Below are 19,991 nucleotides of genomic sequence, written 5' to 3' on the forward strand. Positions count from 1 at the left end.
TTTGAAAAATAGTATTGGCTGTCTTGAGAGGAAGTATCTAATATGTGAGCTCCGAGCAGGATCTGGTAGAGCAGGAGATAAGCCAGAGGGGAAGGTCTGTTTTGAACAGTGAGTTATTAGTTTCTGCTTTAATAAAACCAAATGCCTGGAAGGGTTTGGTTTGGTTTCCACAGAAGTGTGGAGACAATAGGTTTGTCTGTTCTCTGCCAAATTTTTCTCTTCCCCTCTCTCTCAGGTCCCTGAAAGCCATGTGAGTACTCAAAAGTTGGCAATGTTGCTCTGAAACATATGCTGCCCACCTCCACTTCCATGTGAGTTGTTCTTGCTGAGTTGAAACTTGTGCCACTGTTGTCAGTTGTAACGGCTCCCAGCTCCGTGCCACTAACGTGCTGCCTCTGCACTCTGGGGGTGACTTTGAAAGATCACTGTCAGTGTCTTCACACTTAGCAAGATGTTTACATGCAGATCTAAGAATAGGTAGGATGTTTCCATTATGGTTCCAGCTTTTTCCAGCCTTCAAACCTCCTCGTTTTTGGCAGCCTCTAGGAAAATGAATGCAACGGTCTGTTCTGTGTGTTCCATACACAGCAGATGGTGACTGTAGGATGAATATAACAGTTGAGAAATGTTTCATTGGTATTTACCTGTTTTAAAATTGAAATCTCAGGAGGATACCTTTAGCCCTATAAAAGATATAGGATGAAATAATGGCTCATGTCCAACTTGGATATACCAAAAAAAGTATATTTCTGCAGTCCTTTGCCTCAAAACTAAGCACACAGGAGTATGAAGAGATCAGTATTTAAAGGGGTTTATATTCGTAGTCATAAATCCATGGATCTCTAATAAACACTTTCTTCCACATCTTTCCCATACCACCCCATAGAGAGGGAGAGGCTGCTTTCTGGATGACAGAACTAGTTGGACAGTATAGAAAAACCCAGAGAAATGCATGTGTGGGCCTTGGTCCCTTTCAGAAGTTCTAATGTCAGATATCTGTCATTAATAATACATATTTTTATTTTAATATTATCAATAAACATTGATTGTGATATAGTGAACTTGCATTACTTTTTTAGAGTAAATACTAAGGGAATATGTGGGACAGATTACTAATAGAGATACCTCCAGTATGTCACATAAGGCAGACAAAATTAATAGTGCAGCATTTATTGTATATGAGACAGTAATTTGTGAGCAAACTTTAAGGACTTAAGCGTTAACTTTTCTTGTAGCAACAACTATTTAATTTTAAAATTTGTCTGATTTTTTAAGTGATAGTAAGGCATTGAACTAAAGAATTCCTACAGAGACTATTCCTTTAGATTTATTTATATTTCTGTGTTCAGAAGAACTATTATCATTTAAGAAATTCTTTTCACTTTATAATACTGATATTTCCTGGCTTCTGAGACTGCAGAGATATGCCAAAAATAAAAATGGGATTTAAAATCCCCAAGTGTCTAGGATTTGGGAGGGGAAGGCTTTTATCTGAGGCATTTTATCTGTCCATATGAACTTATTTGTAATTTTCTACTCTTGGAAAATTCAGGAGAAAAAGTTATTCTCAGTACAAACCCTGACATATTCATTTTTGTTCTAGAATTATCTCTACATCTATAGGGTTTGTGCCAGTGATAATTATATCAGTCTTTTAAAGTGCAAAGAAACATGATTCTTAAAAATACCTTTTCAAACCTACAGAATAAAAGAGTTACAGTAGGTGCAAGATCTAAGACAGTCAAATTAATTAGAATTTTACCTCTGCTTACTGAGTAATGATGGTAGGTGGTGTAGCTGAGATGTAAATTATCTCATTACTATGGTTATAAAAATTAATAAAGTGAAATATTACCAGAGTTGGTTGTGGTTTTAAGAAGTAAAGTACTTTTAGTTAGCTCATACCAGCATGAGCTGGCAGTAGAGGCACATAGTAGAATATTTGCTTCCACATTTGTAGCAGCAGTCATTAAAGTTGGCAGAAGTATTGTAATTAGTCATTACTGGTATTCTACTGTAGTATAATTAGGTTCTGATAGGTGATTTTAAGTTTATTTTTACCAAGTACTTATGAAAGTCTTGGAAGCATTGGAACATTGGTCAGTGCTGGTCACTGCCTTTTCCTGATCAATTCTGAGAGAGCTGATGCCTCAGCATTTCACTGACATATCTGTATCATGTTTATAGTTTCATGCCAGAGGGAGCTTTCTAAATTCACCACATCAAATTTTTGATCCAGGACAGTATGCCCACGGTGCAAATACCAGTTTAAATGTCAGCATAAATTAAAGGCTATTAGAATAAGTTCCTGGAATTAATTGTTTCAGTCACTGGCTGCATTATGAACATGCAGAAATCATCAGCATTCACCAAGCTTTCCAAAGTCTATCTCTTTCTAATCTATTGGAATTATGAATTTACGGCACTACTGTAACTTCATATAGCACTTGAAAAGAAATGAGTGAGACCAGCAGAAAATAATTGCAGCTGAGTGTTCGATCTAGAATTTTACGGGTAGATACAGTTAGCGTAGGAACTAAACTTTGTAGTTCTGTGTATGTTCAAAGTCCAAGGATAATAGTGCACTTCTGTAAGTAGGAGCATAACAAAGATTTGCTTAAATACTTAACCTGACTTACAGGTTACACAAAGAACTTTGTGGGTAAGATTTAATTTAGATCTGAGAGATATGATTGAAAGACACAGGTTTTTCTAATTGTCTACCTGATATATTAGAAGCTATTTGAAAACTGAAAGTATCCCGAATTTTACATCTCCTTGACTTCCTTGAAAGGACTATTTATAGTGAATGTCAATGTTCTGAGGCTGATTTTGTTATCTCTGAGTCATGACATGCTTGAAGAAGAATGGCATATTACCTTTCCATTACCTGACTCTCTGAAAATGCAGTAGTAGGTGATAGCTGTCTTGACTTCATTATCTAAGAGCAGTACATATCTAACTTAGGAATGTTACACTTTCTAGTGCTTTTATTGAGTGTTACTGACCTTAAGTATTTTGTTCTGACATTGTGGATATGACAGCCTGTGAAGGAGACGGGACATTCTGAAAAAAAAAAAGAGAAACGTCTTTTTTTGAGAGATGGAGCCTGGATTTACTGAAGTGTCAGTCATCCAAAATAGTCCTATCAAAGAAGGACTGTAAATACATCTATTGGTTTGATTCAAACTAAAATTTCCATCCTATGACATATATTACATGTATCTGCACAGCAAAGTGACCCATAAGAATGCTGACTAGGAGCTGTATTGCAATCTGTCCGTTGCTGAGTCAGGCTTTTCAAAAATGTTGTTGACAAAGTGGATGTAAATGATTTTCCTGTAAAATCCTCTGAAAAATAATTTGGTTCTTTGTTACATTAATAAAGTGGCAGGTATCTCCTTCCAGACTGGCTGTGGTAATGGAAAATAATCTACTGTTATTTTCCAGTAGTGCTCTCTAGCCTGATTCAGCTTTGATATAAGCCAGGTTACTGCACATGGTAGCTAGTGCAACTGAGCTGATTACTCCAAAGTGCAGAGGTTGGCGAAAAGTAGCTGTAATTGATAATTTCTTCATCTTACACTTCTGGGTCTGAAAAGGAAATCTTCCTGTGGTCTCAGGAGGATGGAGAATTATTAAGCTTCAGTCTACATAGACTCAGAGGTGGCCTTGATTTCAAATGCAAAGGAATAGTCATTAAGATGTAAGCATAGCTATTACTTCCTCAGTTGTAGGAATCTGGGATATTAATTTGACTTTGAGTCAGTCTGTATCCCCTTGTCAGGTATGTTTTTTATAGTTATCTTAATATAGCATTTCTCTTGTCATTCAACTTGTCTTTGTTACAACTTCTATCTATACCAGACGAGAAGCCTTATGCAGACGGACAAAACTGGGGTGCATGAAAGTCCAAATATGTTATTTAGTTCGTTAGCTTTTCCTATGTGTTTTACAAATTATTGTTATATCACTTTGGTGTGAGTTTCTAAATGTGCATGACTTCTGTTGGTGGAGCTGAGGACACCATAGGTAGCTTCAGTCACAGAATGTAATGCTTTTGCAGTCCCCTTCTTTACTTCAATTTCAGAAAGAAGCTTTTAGCAATCTTCTGTTGCAAAACAGTGTTTTCCCAGTTTGTTTGCTTGGTACAATGTCTAGTCCCTATTAAGAGGTTAACAGTATAGTATTTTTTAGTGGGTCAGATTAGAATTATTGTAATAATTTATGAACTAATCACCTCTATGTTCTGTTTTAGGGCATTATTACTTAGATACTAATGCACATTTCAGCTGAAAGAAATTCAGTTCAGTGTGATTTTTATACGTAAATTTATATGTAAATTTACACCTGAACTTCACTACACTATTAGCCTCTGATACTAAATATCCTTTGCACATTTCTTTTTTGAGTTAGTTTCTTGTACGGTAATAGTGATACAAATGAATTCCTTCCTAAACTAGTTTTACAAATATATAATTCGCTTAAGGTCTTTAGTCCTAGATTTCAAGTAGTTCAATTTGCTGTTCTGATAAGGTCTTAACTGTTGATGAACAGTCGGTGCCTTTTTGCAAGCTGGTATTTTGTAAGGAAAAATATGCCAAGTAAAATGGGAAAATACAGTATCAAGATAATGGCAATGCTGTGATTCTCTGTCCTCATAACCCTACATGGAAAGGGGGGGGGGAAAGCCAACAAAGGTCTGTACTTGATGAGGGAGGTGGTTCACTTCACCAAGATCTGCTCCATTAACTTATGAGTGACAAGAAAGGTGGAAGGGCTCACCCCTTCGAGACGTAGGAGGTGAGGACTTACATGTGTCTGAGTGATCCGTGTGAGAAGGTCCCAGCTGAGCGTGGCCGTGTGGGTCTGGGTTAGAAGTGTGTGGGGAGAGGAGAAGTGGTGAGGCAAGGTGCGTGTTGCAGGTGCTTTGCACCAAGCAGTTCAAGAGCCAGCTCTGATTTCTAAACCTGATTTGACCAAACTGGACTGAACTATGTTCAGCATGGCCCTGAAACTGTCAGCACCTCACTTGAGCCTCTTTTGTTCCAAGAAATGGAAATGAATAATAATGAGGATACTGCAGGAGACTCTGGCTTAACTGCTGCTGCTGACATATAGATACACTGATGGTGACATTGAAAGCCCTGATCATTTTGAGCCTATGGAAGACAGAAAGCCAAGATCTACTTTTTGAAGATTATTGCCACCATTGCAACTTCAATCTTTGAGTAAACAACATTCCTGCGTGTCGTCAGGTGTGGCGCAGAGAAAGAAAGCACCTGTTACTTGTCAGTCCAGAAGAGCAATGATTTAGCCAAGGACTAGAAAGGGAGGAATTTCTGCTGCATTATCTCACCAGGCCTATCAAAATTACTTTCTTTCCACTTGCATGGTATGACATGCAAATTTGCTTCTATAATAATAGCCTGGCAAACTCAGGAGCAATTATAAATGCTTTCTCCTCGAGGTCCATGGACTAGAAAAGCTGCAAACAAATTTGGAGTGAATGTCATCTCCTTACTGAAACTGGATTTATTTGAAAACAATTGTTCTAAGGCATTATGACATATAGTTAGTCTCTTAGAAACTCTGGCCAGATAGTGCTTTTATTGACACCTGGTAATGATTAGAATAGGATGATTACTGAAGATTGGACATACAGAAGTGTTATGCACAGTAATTTTAGAATATGCCCATCTTACTATAAGCTACCTTGTCAAAGTTAGTGGAGGACTGGTTGATAGTTCAGTGCAGTGTATACATGAATAAAATGTAAAATTACATACTATGGACTTAAATTCTTTAGGTCCAGTTACTAAAAAAAAGGTGTAGAGTATGGGATGATGAGAAAACCTTTAGCATAAAATATGTCAGGAAAATCTTTCAGCAAACAGGTGTAATATCACAAAAGATCAATTGATGATGATGAGTGCTGCGACTGAGACAAGACGCATCTTTTTTTTTTTTTTTTTTTTTTTTGCATCTTTTGAAGCAAAATCTTGATAGCAGAGTATTATAACTATACATAGGCTCAGGCTATTAATGTAGGATAAAATGTAAGCCATCAGTTGTTTTTCCAGGTTCCACAGAGAATAAATGTTATCTCATATTTATACTTTATTTTATTCTATTTTACTTTATGTTAGTTTAATTTAAATGACCTTCTTATTTCAGAGCATGGGATAAGAAGTGGATCACAGTAAGTTCAAAGGAATAAACCCATGACATTTCACCAGAATGGCTCTATCTTTGTCACTGGCAGTCTTGATGCAAAAACCAGTTTAAGGAATGAGATTAATTCTCTTAGTTTTTCAACTTTTACATATTTCCTCTGTGAAAATGTATATAAAACCCAACATATATTCATATATAAAACAATGAGGATCTAAATTAATGACTATAAATGTGTTTGGAACTTGCCTGTGATGTTCCTCCTTTACATTCTTTCTCATAAAATGGTATTTTCAGGAAAAATAACATCTTAGCAATTGCATGGGCATTTTGTTATTTATCCTAGTACTATCAGTCATTATGGCCTAGAAACGTACAATGTATATACATTCTGTTGATAAATATACATTTGCTCTTATTACCATCCACAAAGTAGCAGATCTTTGAAATGTTTATAGCAATTCCAGGAAATTTCCTGGGAAATTCCAGGGAAATACATACTCCTAGGCATTCATTTCATACTGGCAAGAGCATACTGTTTACATTAACATTGGCAATATAAAATATCCTTTGTTTACAAGGTTACAAAGGTTTCTTCAATAGTTGCTGCTTTTTTCCTAAATAAGCAATCTAATATTTCCTTTTTAATGTAAAAATATTTCTTTAACATAGCATGTAGATGTTTTACTATAAAATTGTTGTGAAGCCTTTAGCAATAAAATGGTAGATAGATTTAGAAATTTATTTACATCAGTAAAAACTATTAATCTGAGCTTTAAAATATTTTATGGCAAATTTAAATCCTATCTTACTGTTGCAAGGCACTTGAATGATTTAAATTGTTGCTGTAACCTTGCCATCTGTAGAACATTAAATGAATTTTATGTGTGTTCCAGTAGAAATTTTCTTTAAATGTAAATATTTAGAAATTTACTAAATCATAGGCAGGCTCAAAGCAGTGTGAGGCAACTGTATTTCATGTTCAGATGTTAGTGTATAATTAATTTTAATAGATATTGTATCTTTGTCTCCTTTCATATTGCAATTTGAATTATTTACTTTTTATAAAAAAGTATATGGCAAAATTTTGCTTTTGGGAGAACCCGATCACTATATGTTAGAAAAAACAAACAACCTTGCATTTGAAAGAAACTGCTTGGTTACAGCAAAGGAAAGAGACTAAAATAAAGATAGAGACAAATATATATACAGATAAATATATATACAGATAAATATATATACAGATAAATATATATACAGATAAATAAATACATATGTTTGGTTTGGGATTTTGCATATTTTATACAGATGAACGTATATGCATAGAACATATGTATTTTAAAATGAAGGTATGGTGTGCACCCTGAATTGTGGTGGTGGCCTGCCTTTGTTGATAAATTCTTTCCTGTTGGTTTAAAGTGTTTAATTTCACAAAGTGTATTGATATTTACATACACAGGGTACCTAGGATGGTTTTACACTATTTTTAACCTTACAGTGAAGAAGGTCACTGGAACACTGCTGAAATACATCAGTGTTTCAAGGTACAATGTAGGAGCTGTGCAGAGTGAGCAGCCTTTGCCCAGTTCCTGCTCATCATATGTTTATTTTTTTAATAAGGTCATAGTTTGTTTCACTTTTATTATAGTAATTGAAATTTAATATGCATCTTTAACAGTAGCCAGGTTTTCCAGATGGGCAAGAAAAGATGGTCCTTGCTTGAAGTGTTCATAGGCTTTAATCAGAAAGACATGGAGACCAGTAGTCAGGGAAATGACAAAAAAGAATGAGAGAGGGAATGTTTATTGTGATGCTGCTCTTTTAATGTCAAGTATTATGATGTAGCTTCAAAATTAAGATGAACAGATCCTGCAGAATTCAGCCTGTATTGTTTGCCAGCTTGCAAAGTGGACACTTTCAGCTGTCTGTGCTTGGCTTTTGGAGATGGCTTGGAGGGTTTGCCTGGTTGGGACTACAGCAGATCTGCCTGTAAGGTGTATTTTGGCAAGCCTCAGCTATGTCTTGGAAGGTGAAGTAGAATGTTAGAATGCAGAGTGGCCAGGAAGACTTGAACTTTTCCTTATTTATGGAATTAAAGAGTTTATAATTTGAAGATTGGCTGAAATGTCTCTTACTGCAACTTCTCTTTTTTGGGGTTAGTTCACATATTAGAGGTGCAGCCTGTGTTTGTGTAAGTATAAATCATGAGTAAATATCTTACACTTTTTTGAGAAATGTCTTTTATGGGTGATGCTTCATAGTTAATTTTGTGGATTTTTTTTCTAGGATACTGTTGGAATTCATATTCCCATCACTAATCCTGCAGATAAAATTCTTCAGCTGAGTGTGGTGCTGGAGAATCAGTCACTTACTGGACAAAAGGCTCTCACTCTTAGGCCCAAACAAACATTTTTGTATCAAGTACAGTTTTCCCCAGCTGTTGTCGGCACTTCAGATGGAAGGTAAGTTGCAGAGTTTTGATACTTGCAGGTTTGGCTCTTGTACTAAAAAGTGAACTGCTTTCATTGAAACCTTGGTCGCTTGATGTGGCTATCACCATAAAAAATCCATGAAAGGTACTAAATGGAATTAAAAAGAATCCAACTTTAAATGTATTGTATCCCAACAGCAGCTTTCCTCTGAAGGCAGAAAACTGACTGACAGGCAGTAGAATAATGTCTAGCTATTCTTGTTCACTAGAATTCAGCGACAACATTTTAGAAATTTACTTAATATTATAAGTCCTCACGGACAACTTCAAATTAATTGTTAGTTTTGTAAATTTGTAAGTTCTGTAAAGGGAATAACATGATTTTATTTATCTTCTGAGAAGAAATGGAACTGTAAAAATGTAAGTAAAGCCAGGTGAAGAACCCTTTAACAGCCATCACATGAATCAATTTAGCTTCAGAGTATTCCATTAATTAACAATGATCTACTAAAAGGATATAGAGAGGTTTTTGATCACAGTTTTTTCTTTATATTGGAAATCCCAATGAAACCATGCAGGTATGATAATTAGCAATGCAAAGACAGATGACCTCTTGGTCTTAGTTCCAGTTAAACCAGTTCAGCCAATAACGGGAGAGTACAGAATTGCAAACCTTATCTTCCTGGTTAGTGAAATACTATTTAGTTGAAGGCCTGATTGAAAAACAATTCAAACAATTCTCTGTTTTTCAATTATATTAATTGACTGGCAAAAACATGGAGATAGGGAGGAGGGTGGGGTAGTGGCTTATGAGGAGGGCAGAGACAGATGACCTGTGTTCAAAGACCCAATATTTACGAAGCCAAAATCCATGTATTTGAACGTTTTGTTCAATTTGCTTGCATTGATTTTTCCAAAGACCAGAAAAATGGCAGGCATCATTGTACAATACAGCTTTCACACAATACTGTTTCATAAAAATGAGTACTGTTATCACTCTAGTAAATATTTTTTCTTTGGGAATTTGTAGAAATAAATTATGCATTCTGAAGCTGCAAATGAGAATAGACCTCTTTTTTTATTTTTTTTTTTTAATTATTTTTAATTTTTTTTATACCAGATAATATTTCTGGTATTTTTCAAGTGTGGAATTTCCAAATAATAAAATAACGGTTGGTTTTAATTGGCAAAACATTGGGCTCAGCTGATTGGTAGACTGGGACTTAGTGGAATATATGCAAAGACAACATAAAGCAGAACTGTACATATTCAGTACAATTATGCAGTACTGTACTAGAAAGCTGTCTAATAGCTGCTTTAAATAGCACTAGCTCCCAAGCACTATAATTACAGCTGGACAGAGGTACTTCCACATTGCATCCACACTGACACCGTTGTTTGTTTTTTTTCTGAAGCCATGCTCTGTTTCCTTTGCTATGGCAGCAGCTGGGAAGAAGCATTGTAAAAGTGTTTGTGGCAGGTGTACCTTTGCAAATGGATGATCTTTCCTAAGCTGTTTTATGTTCACTTTAAGGGCTTTATTGGCACAGAGGATAGTCTGGAACCGTAAAGTCATGTAACAGAAATAATTGAACTGGTCCTTAATGGGTCATGGGTTTGCACAGTGCATTTCATGTAAGTTTTTATATGCTTACAGTGCTTTGGTTTAATGTTATTATGACTCTGTTACTCAAAAAAACCAAGAAACAGAAAAAGAAATCTGCAATAGGAAAGAACTCTGTTACAACATCAGTCACAGAAATGTACTGCTGTACATATCTCACCTAGCAGCAAGCAATTTTCAGTCATGGCATTTGATTGTATATCAAAACAGAAAATTCCTTTGAAGCATATCTCTTTGTCATGCTCATATAAATGTGTCTGTATCTATTCCTCAGTTTTCATCACTAGATTTGAAAAGATTTTCCTCTTTAAAATCAGTGAATACTATTTCTATTTCTTTGTCCTTTTAGTTCAAAATAGCTAGAAAGAAAACACTGTGACCTTGAAATGGAATTAAAACTTACTCTTGTAAGTTAATGGTTGATATGCTTTTGAGTTGCATTTTGGAAAAAAAAAAGCCAAATAAACAAAAAAAACACCAACAAACACACACACACCCACCAACTACCCCCCCAAAAAAACACCCACAAAAACCCAACTCACTCAAACCCCAACTTTTATGCTAAAAATTTAAAATGAAGAGGAGATTTTGTTGCATCAGTAACTGTAAATATTATTAGTTTTGGTACCTGAATTCACATACTAGCAAGAAGTGTTAAGGGAAACCTGGGAGCTAATTAAAGAACTCACAATGTTGAACTCATTAGGTTTTTCCAGAATATTAATTTTACATTTTCAATTATCTGCACAAAGGCTGTGTCATATTAAGCTTATATATCTGTTTTTAGTGTCATATTCCAGTCAGATATGGTTGGAGAGTTTTGGTATGCACTGAAGTTGACTGTGGAGAAACCATTGCCAACTACTCTACCTGAAATAGAATGTGAGCTTGGAAAGTAAGTATGTAGGTCATAGTGCTGAACTTGGTCACTAGCTTGAAGTACTATGGAAAACATATGAAGAGTTTACATCAAAAAGGCAGAATAGTGCTGTATATGTATTATAGCAGTTTGCAGGTAATTTTCATAGATACATGTGTAGATAAGTGAAATCCTCTTTGCAGTAACACAATTTAAATGGAATTGTAGCCTATGTGTAGACTTCCTCTGAAGGTTTTATATAGAAATCACTCTGAAAGTACTGCAGAATGCAATCATAAAGATCCATGATACAAAGTTCTGTAGGTTTGTTTTATTTTCTGTTTCTTTTTTCCTTCTGAACTAGGAATATATCTGACAGTCCTGCTTTACAAATGTTTCTAAACCAGCTATGAATTTCTTTTAACCTCACAAGAAATGGCAAAGTAATACAGCTCTGGTCTTGCAGATCTTGGGGGTACACATGGTTGAAACACTGCAAATGTTAAGAAAACATTTACTTAGAGCAGACAGAGAAGTGAATTCTTGTCTTCCTTCAAAAAAATTTCATCTTGCATTTCAATAGTGTGATTTTTAGATCTGACTTTCAGACAGAAATCAAAACTTTTAGAATTAGACTTTAAAGAATTCCAGAATTTCAGTAGTGCTCTTCCACCTATTACCTCTGCTTAGTAGTAGGTTCTGTGGACACACAGTTCTGAATGCTAAATTCCACTTACTTCTGTATATCTTGTCTTTGACTAGATATATAACTAATATACATTACAGACTGAGTAAAAAATGTTAGAGTACAACATAAAATTTTACTTGAGTAATTTTTTGTGAGATAATATCTTCTGCTGTTCATATATGATGCACAGACCTTCTGTTGCCTTTGTTGCTACGTTTTTCTAAGAAAATCAGTAGGGTTGTCCATTTCCTGTTTTTTACTTTAAAATTCTGGGCTGACTGGAATAAACCCCATAATTTTTCTGTGTTATGTAGGCTGACACTGTTAGGAGTTAGAAATAAGTTAAAACCTTTTCATTCAGGCTCTAGCATTCATAATTTTCTCTAGCATGCGCTGCCTAAGAACTACATGCACAAGTGGTCTGTCTGGGAATGGGAAGTCATCCTTTCCCATCACAAATAAAATTAATGTTGGAAAGGATTAGCTACATTAATTACAACACTTGCCTGTTAAAACTATAATCTCAAATTCATTGAATTCCATGGTTTATTTCTTCAAATGAGATTTCCTTTCACTTTACAAGTACACGCATGTTGTAATTCCTATGCATATGTAAATGAACTCATCTACATCTGACCTGGGCAGATAGTGGTGGAAGAACAAAGAAGTACTATTTAGTTAAATTATTTAGCAACAGCAGCAACAACAATAATGTATAACAGGAAACTAACAGTGGTCTCTTTCATATATATCTTTTAATGTAAATATTATAAAACAGCATAAAAAAACCTGACAAAATTCTTCCTTTTCTGTTTGCGTAATCTGCCGTAGTCTTGGTTTCATAAAGCCATCTGCTTTTTATTCAGCTATGTCCTTCAACATTCTCCTTTTCCCCGAAATTTGTTTCTATTGCGTCATCAACATAATGTCCTCCTCTTGAAATGCAAAATTTTGGACAATGGCAATTGGTGATGACATTAAGGTTATAGTTAAATTACTGAGAATTACTCTACCTGCTGAAAGAATGAGATAGTCCAAGTAAATTACCTGCATTAATGTAGGCTGAATATGTAAAGGCAATGCACAGGTAGACATTTATGTATTGTCTAAGAAAGGTATCAATATTTTTTGTTTTGTTTTGAATGGGTGTACTTCCTTGCTGTGTTCCCAGAGATGTGGACTGTAAATGTCATAAAAAATTTGAGGCATTTCTGGTTGGTGAAGCTTTGTAGTTACAAGACTATCTTCCATTCTACCACTTCTTCCTTGAATTTGGAAGAAGCATTATCATACGTGATATCCTTCTAAGAATAAGGTTTTTCATTACATGCTCACTGCATTATTTTTCCTATCGATCTGAAAGATTTAAGATTTTGTGTCCTTGAAACATAACTTGAAACTAGATTAGGAGCCCAGAACATATTGATACACTGAGAATCAATTTCTAACCGATTCTTGAAAGTGAAAAGAAGAAATATTAAGAGTTTATCTTTTATTCCTTCTTCAGATACCCTGACATTCTGGGCTTATCACAGTCAGATCTGCTTTTTTTTTTTTTTGTCAAGGTAGATGTGACACTTCCTTTAGCATATATCTCTAAGCAAAGAAACTTTTTTTGGTATTGTCCATCTTCAATTATCCATCCTGGTATGAGCTCCACAGCAGTCATTGAAGATGAGTCAGTCCAATGATGTTCACAGTGGCCTGGAATTTGCTGTCATATGCAACAGCTTCTTCTAGCATAACCACGGTAGTCAATCTGTGTGGGGTGGCAGAGATTCTTAATGGATTTTGATCACTTGAAGAACCCCTAACAGTCAAGTAGTTGCTTAGTGAAATTTCAGATATTCCAACATAGTTTCCTCTTTGACAAAGTGTTATATATGAAAGAAACCAAAAGGTGAAGGCTAGAGATATTAGATGTGATTATTAAAAGAATCTTCGGTTCTTACCTAACAGTTTCCTGGTGTTTCTCTACTCTCTGCTGTTGAGACCCCAGTGACACAATGCTTTGACAGTGTTAGTCAAAAACAAGTCTGCCATTCAGATGCTGGGGATTTATATCACTGCATATGTTGGAAGGAGCCCATGTGAGCACAAGTTTTAGGGCCTGAAGTTATAGTCATAAAGCTTGGCTGAAATATCTTCTTTTCTGAATGTTGCTTTTTGTATTTTCTTTTTCCTTACTGATTTACTATGATTAACTGACTAATTTTTTCCAGAGGATAAATATGTGGAACAAACTGGCAGTTGACCTGCCACAGCTTTGACTAGAGGGAATGCCCATTAGGCAGATAAATTATGGAAAAAAAAAATGTATCTCATTTTTCAAGCTTTACTTATTTACTTTTTTCACTGATTCATCTTGAATCTCTTTTCTGTGTCCCTTGGTGTTATAACAAGAATGTGATTTATGTTCATATATCTTTATTAGAGGCAAATAATATATTATTTTGATCAGAACAGAGGAATTTTTGGTGGTCTTACGAATTCTTTTGAAAATTGTGTTCCCTATTGAATGTATCTTGTGTTTGTCTATTCTTTGAGTAGAAAACAGAGGTCAGTTTGTAAAATAGACTGCCAGCTGATTTAAAATATAAGTTTTAGGCAAACAGCACACTCCAATCTTTGTTCTGGGGCAGCCACAATACTCATTAGAATATATAATCTACATGTGCAACATAGTGATTTAACGTTATGCTATAATGAACAACACAACAATGTACAAAACTGAACAGCTTTGGAGTCCATGCAGGGGAAGACAGAGGAAGGAAGAAGGCAGAACCTTCAGTGAAATGGCTGGTGTGAAACAACAGTTTGTTTTGAGGTCTCAGGGTTACATGATCAAGAAGAATGGTTGCTTAGGGGAACTAAATCAAAAGCTATTGGCAACACCACTTAATTACAAGCTTTTCCTGTAAACCATTGCTTAGACAAAAAGGAGTTACAGATATAATTTGTCTGATTACCTTTAATTTCTGTCCAGTGCTTTTCCTGAGGCAGACTATGAGTCCATGAATAGACTACAGAATAATAGACAAAATTATTTTACTTTTTGGAACCAAATATTTTATTGGGCTTGACACATGGAATTATCTATTTGATTAAAATGTTTTATTCCAAAGTTAGATCTATAGAAACTAAGGAAAGAAAGGTGAGACATAAATCTGCAAATTGGAGCCTAGGAATAAATGTGCAGCTGTGGTATTGGAGACACTACGATGCATTTTCACATCCTCCTACCTAAAAGTGAGGCATCAAGTTTAAGGCATTAAATCTAGACTCCTCCTGTAAACAATGAAAAATGATTCCACATCTTAGTGATCTATGTTACAACCAATTTTCCCTGAAAATATTTTTCTCTGTGTTGAGTACTGAGGGAGCTAGATAGTCCTTTCAGCAAACTAACTAAAATTGGCTTCCTGTATAGCAAGGCAATTCTGCTCTTAAAATGTCCAATAGTTATTGATACAAGTTTTTATTCTTATTAATAATTGTTATTAATAATTATTGCTATTAAATGTGTGCCTACTAGTGGAAAAATACTCATGCAATAGAAAATAATTCTATGTTTAAAAAGTACTCATTTTTCAGGAAAGAAAACAAGTGATGAATAATGAGATGCGATGGAAGAAGCTTTGTAATTAATAATCATTGCATATATGTATGTTTTCCAGATGGGCTTGTCTATACATACCTCTCTCTAATTCTACACATGAAACTCTGGAGCTAGAAATTGTTAACAGCAATCCTAGCAATTTTTCACTTGAGACTGATCCAAACCACCCTGTAAGTAAGATTTCTTTGATTTCACAAAAATGATAGAGAGCTTTCTTTTCAAAACATACTGAATTGTGTATCATAGTATATGTTCAGAAAGAATACAAAACATAGTCACAAAGATTAGAGGCATTGTAAGTATGTATTCTAGATATTTTATAGCTTAAGGATGAAAGCAATTATACTTGAAAAACAATGCAACCTGAAGTATAACTGTTTTGTACCTGAAATGCTTTGTGGAATGGTTTTGAGAAGCACTGCAGTGTTGGTTGCAAATAATATTCAGGAGATGTTGGAAGAAGTTGTAAATAAACCAGCTGTATTAGAAGCTTCACAAGTTTTTAAGAATAAACAGGATAACTAGGTAAATATTTAGGTAAGTAAATAAAAGGTTAATGTAAGAATATAAGACTATCTCATAGTTATGGCAGCTGTAACCAACTTGCAGGGCCTATGAATAAGAATTTGATCAATTCAGCTGCAAGGAAGCTTCAAGAAAATACCTGGAAGAATTTTATTCTCCAAACTTACATTTACACTGAGACTGGTTTCTACTGAGAAAATCTTCATTCTGTTAGTATTATGTGCACTACTTTTTCCTCCTCCATCACAGAAGCTCTTCCGTCTTGCCGCCTAACATTTTTGTGCTTTCAGGGACTGAGTTGTATAGATGGGCTCAGCTTTCATATTTTCATTGAGACTGGCTAGTGTTATAGATGTTAAGGATTCTGAAAAATATTTGTTATTGACCATTGATTACTAATTATTAGTACAGGTCCTGTAAAGACCTCTTTGGATGTTACTAACAATTAATGCTATTAAATATGTGTCCTTTTATGATGGGTAGATGAGAAAAGGGAGGACAGATGCATGGAAACTCTGGTGCAAGGGGTTAGGGGGACCCCTTCTTAGGATGTGAATATAAACCTTTAATGTGAAAAAAGAAAAATGAAGAAACCTGCTGCAGACAAGAAAGAAACAGCAATTGCACCTTTTCTAGACATAAGGAAGATAATATAGGGAAGACATACACCAGAGCTGGTGGGTCCTTTCCAACCCCAACTATTCTATGATTCTATTTGTGCAAACTGGTTTAAGGGTCAGAGGGAGAGGAGAGGATTATTGTAGTAAGATCCTAAAATAAAGCTGAGAAGATAGAAAATGGATTGGATGGGGGAAATAGAGGAATGCTATAAAGTCATAATATGTTCATTTTTGGCTTGAAGAAACTAAACGGCTTTCAGCCTCAAATATAGTGGTACAACAAGACCAAACATTCTTAAAAGAGGCTCCAAAGATAACAACTAAATACACTTATTTACTGAACTGCTCTGTATTTGCATACATAGAATTACATTAAATTAAAAGTATAAAATGTGAGGTGTTCATTTCTGTCTGTCTTTGATGTCATGCAAATTAACACATCTTCATACATTATGTTAAAAATCAACAAGTGTTATTACTAGTAATTTCATTGATTGGTATTTGAATAGGAGCTAAGAAAAAAATGGATACAAACTGTATTAATTATCTAGGAGTATTATACATGTTATGTTTCGATCATTGTCACAGGTTTGGATTAGATTTAATTATAGTTACTTTTGGTTCCAGCAGTTTGCATGTTATCCTGTCCAGGATTTTTTTTTTTTTAATCACCTTTCATCACCAGAGATTCACACATCACCTATAACTATATTACATTGTTTAGCAAAACCGCTTTCAATGCTAACTTCAGTAATGATCTTTCTTTCCTTTCTTTTCTTCTCAATAGAATATCCAGTCATATATTGTTCATGCATTGAATTCTGAAATGTTCTTTGTGAGTTACAGTAGTTCTTCAAGTCAAAGGATAGCGTTGGTGAATTTGCTATAAGCAGCTACCTAATATTTATCTGATGTATCTGTCCCTTTTTGAACTTGTTTCTTCCATTGCAGACCCATGTTTGGAAAGGTAATGTGATTTCCTTCAGTTTCACGACAAAGGCAGGGGATGGCATTTAAATACTTCTTCTCCTGAATATGTTACATCCTAGGTTTAGTCCCTACATATAACACTGCATGCAACTTCCAGAAGATTAGTGCTTGTTCTTATAAATTATAACCTGTGTTTCAGGTATTAGCTTATATTAATGCCAGTTTCAATGTCTATGTGATGTGTGGAAGAAATTTCCCATATTAGTTATTCAAATTTCTGCTCTCTTTAAAGCAAATAATGCTTTGTTGTCCACAGAAAAATTCTGATTTGAGTGATCCACAGAATAAATGCAATAATAAAGAGTAAATTATTTGAACAATAGGTTGAAGATGGGGATTGCCAATTAAGATAGGTAATATTTGAAGAGTATTAGTAGTAATTTTAAAAATTTGCATATTTCAAATCAGTAAATTTTATTATTTCATGTAATTATCCATACTTGTTTTTATGCCAGCTAAGGTGTAGGACTGTTGAAGATACTGGGCTGTCAGTCAGAAGGTGTCTCAAATAGATTTTATCAGTCATTGAGTTATGTTACTTAAACCAGATTGAACAGCATATCAGAGAAAATTTTATCTTTCCTAGAGGTTAACTGCCTAAAATATTAACCAATATTTTGACTAATATTTTGAAATTTAAACAAATTCAGATATCATATTTATCATAATTCCATGTATGTGGAAGGTTTTTCCAGTCTGAGTTTGCAACAGAAGGCATTACTGAAATGCCACAAGGGATTATTTTCTCTAGATGTGATTCAACTTCAAGTACTGACATCCTTAATGACAGGCTTTCCTGAGGTCCAGTTAAATTATGCTCAAGTATTCCTGAACTTCTGGGTACTTAATGAAGTCTAAATGAAATTCAAAGGCTTTAAAGTTCTTGTCAACTTCATGTAAATTAGAAGCAGCTCCATTAACTTCTTTGTAAACTGATGAAAATGAGAAAAGTATATGTATCTTGTTAGCGGCTTTGAAGTTGTAACCTAAGACAACATTAAATGGAATATACCATCTTGGTTTTCTCTCAAGAATTTGATAAAAGGTTTCAAGGTTTTAATGTGATTTGGGTTTTCTTTTTTTTTGTTGTTGTTGTTTTTTTGTTTGTTTTTGTTTTTATTACCAAGCTACACCTAATTTTTGTTTCCCTTCTTGTCAATCTTATAACGTATGGGTTAACTTAACATCTTTATAAATGCTGCCAAATTCTCTAAAATTTGGAACAGAAATGAACTCATAAGTTTGCTGCAAAATTCCTAACTTGTTTTTCATGATCATGTAGGACATTATGAGTTTGTGGGGGAACAGTCATTAAGATGTTGAGTTTTGTGTTTCTTTCCTAACCACAGCTTTTTTTTTTTATCTCCAGTAGAGAAGGATTCATGTTGAGCATTTAACAGGTTAAAAGTCTTAATCATCAGTAATGTTATGTTGCTCAACTTCTTTCCCTCTATATAAATCCATGGACAGATTTCACATATGTCTGTATAATATTTGTACACACATATATTTATGATGTAACTTAAAAATACAAACAACTCCTATAAATGGGATCATTTGTATGGGCACGAAGAGACATCTTTTCACTGTAAGTCTTCAGCTTGCTATTCTCCTGGCTTATAACTAGCCTAGATTTTTCTCATTAAGCTATCTTCCATCTTGATTGGTTATGAAATACAATTTTTATTGAGGAAAAATAACTTAATAAAGAAGGGATGGCAGACAGGAGTCCAATCTAAGTCTCTGTGTGCGAGCTTTATTATTTGTTAATGAGCAATAGTATTGTTTTGTACTGAGTAGAGAAGAAAGTTTTAGATTTAATGAAAAAATTCCCTCCTTTATTGCATTATAACAGGAATAATGCATGTGCATTTGCTCAGTCTTCTTCAGACTCAATTTCTGTATTTGAACAGTTATATGTTAGATCTTATGAGGAGCAATGATGCTTGTTCACTTTCACATGAGTATCTTGGCGGACATTTGTTTCTGTAAACAAAATGGAAGGCAGGGCATGGATTAACTTCACTATATTTTATTGAATGTTTGTGGCAAAGTATGACCTTCTTTAAACTTATTGTTAGTGTCATTTCTCAATTCTCATTTTTAAAGCAATTTATTCTTTGGTTTTCAGTAGAAAGTAAGTTCTTTTTATTACCCAGCTCTTTATTTCAAAACGAATTACTTTCTGGATACAGTAGAACATCATACTATGCTATATAAAATGAATTTTTTAAAATAGATCTATAATGCAAAAAAAATATTTTTTTCTGTTTCTGGAGCAGACAGTCTGCTGGTTTATTGTAACTCCATGTTGATTATTTAGATTCATTGTGGCAGTGCATTTTCTGTGTAATGATAATATGTCAAGTAATGCTTATTGAAAATGGATTTCCAGTCTGGTTTCATTTTTACCAGAGGGTTATTATTCAAAATTATGTAGATCTCTTGGTGAAATTAATAA

At 34.4% G+C, this 19,991-nt stretch overlaps 1 protein-coding gene across 1 annotated transcript in view; it reads left to right on the plus strand.

The window, feature by feature from the left end:
* The window catches only part of CFAP47 (cilia and flagella associated protein 47), a 343,082-nt gene that overhangs the window by 235,816 nt on the left and 87,275 nt on the right, over window positions 1-19,991 (plus strand). Inside the window, exons 52-54 of the mRNA XM_056329101.1 lie at window positions 8,461-8,636; window positions 11,017-11,124; window positions 15,454-15,565. Coding sequence (XP_056185076.1) covers window positions 8,461-8,636; window positions 11,017-11,124; window positions 15,454-15,565 — 396 coding nt within the window. The remainder of the gene's footprint in view (window positions 1-8,460; window positions 8,637-11,016; window positions 11,125-15,453; window positions 15,566-19,991) is intronic.

The sequence above is a fragment of the Falco biarmicus genome, chromosome 2, assembly GCF_023638135.1.
Source record: "Falco biarmicus isolate bFalBia1 chromosome 2, bFalBia1.pri, whole genome shotgun sequence".
Classification (NCBI taxonomy): domain Eukaryota; kingdom Metazoa; phylum Chordata; class Aves; order Falconiformes; family Falconidae; genus Falco; species Falco biarmicus.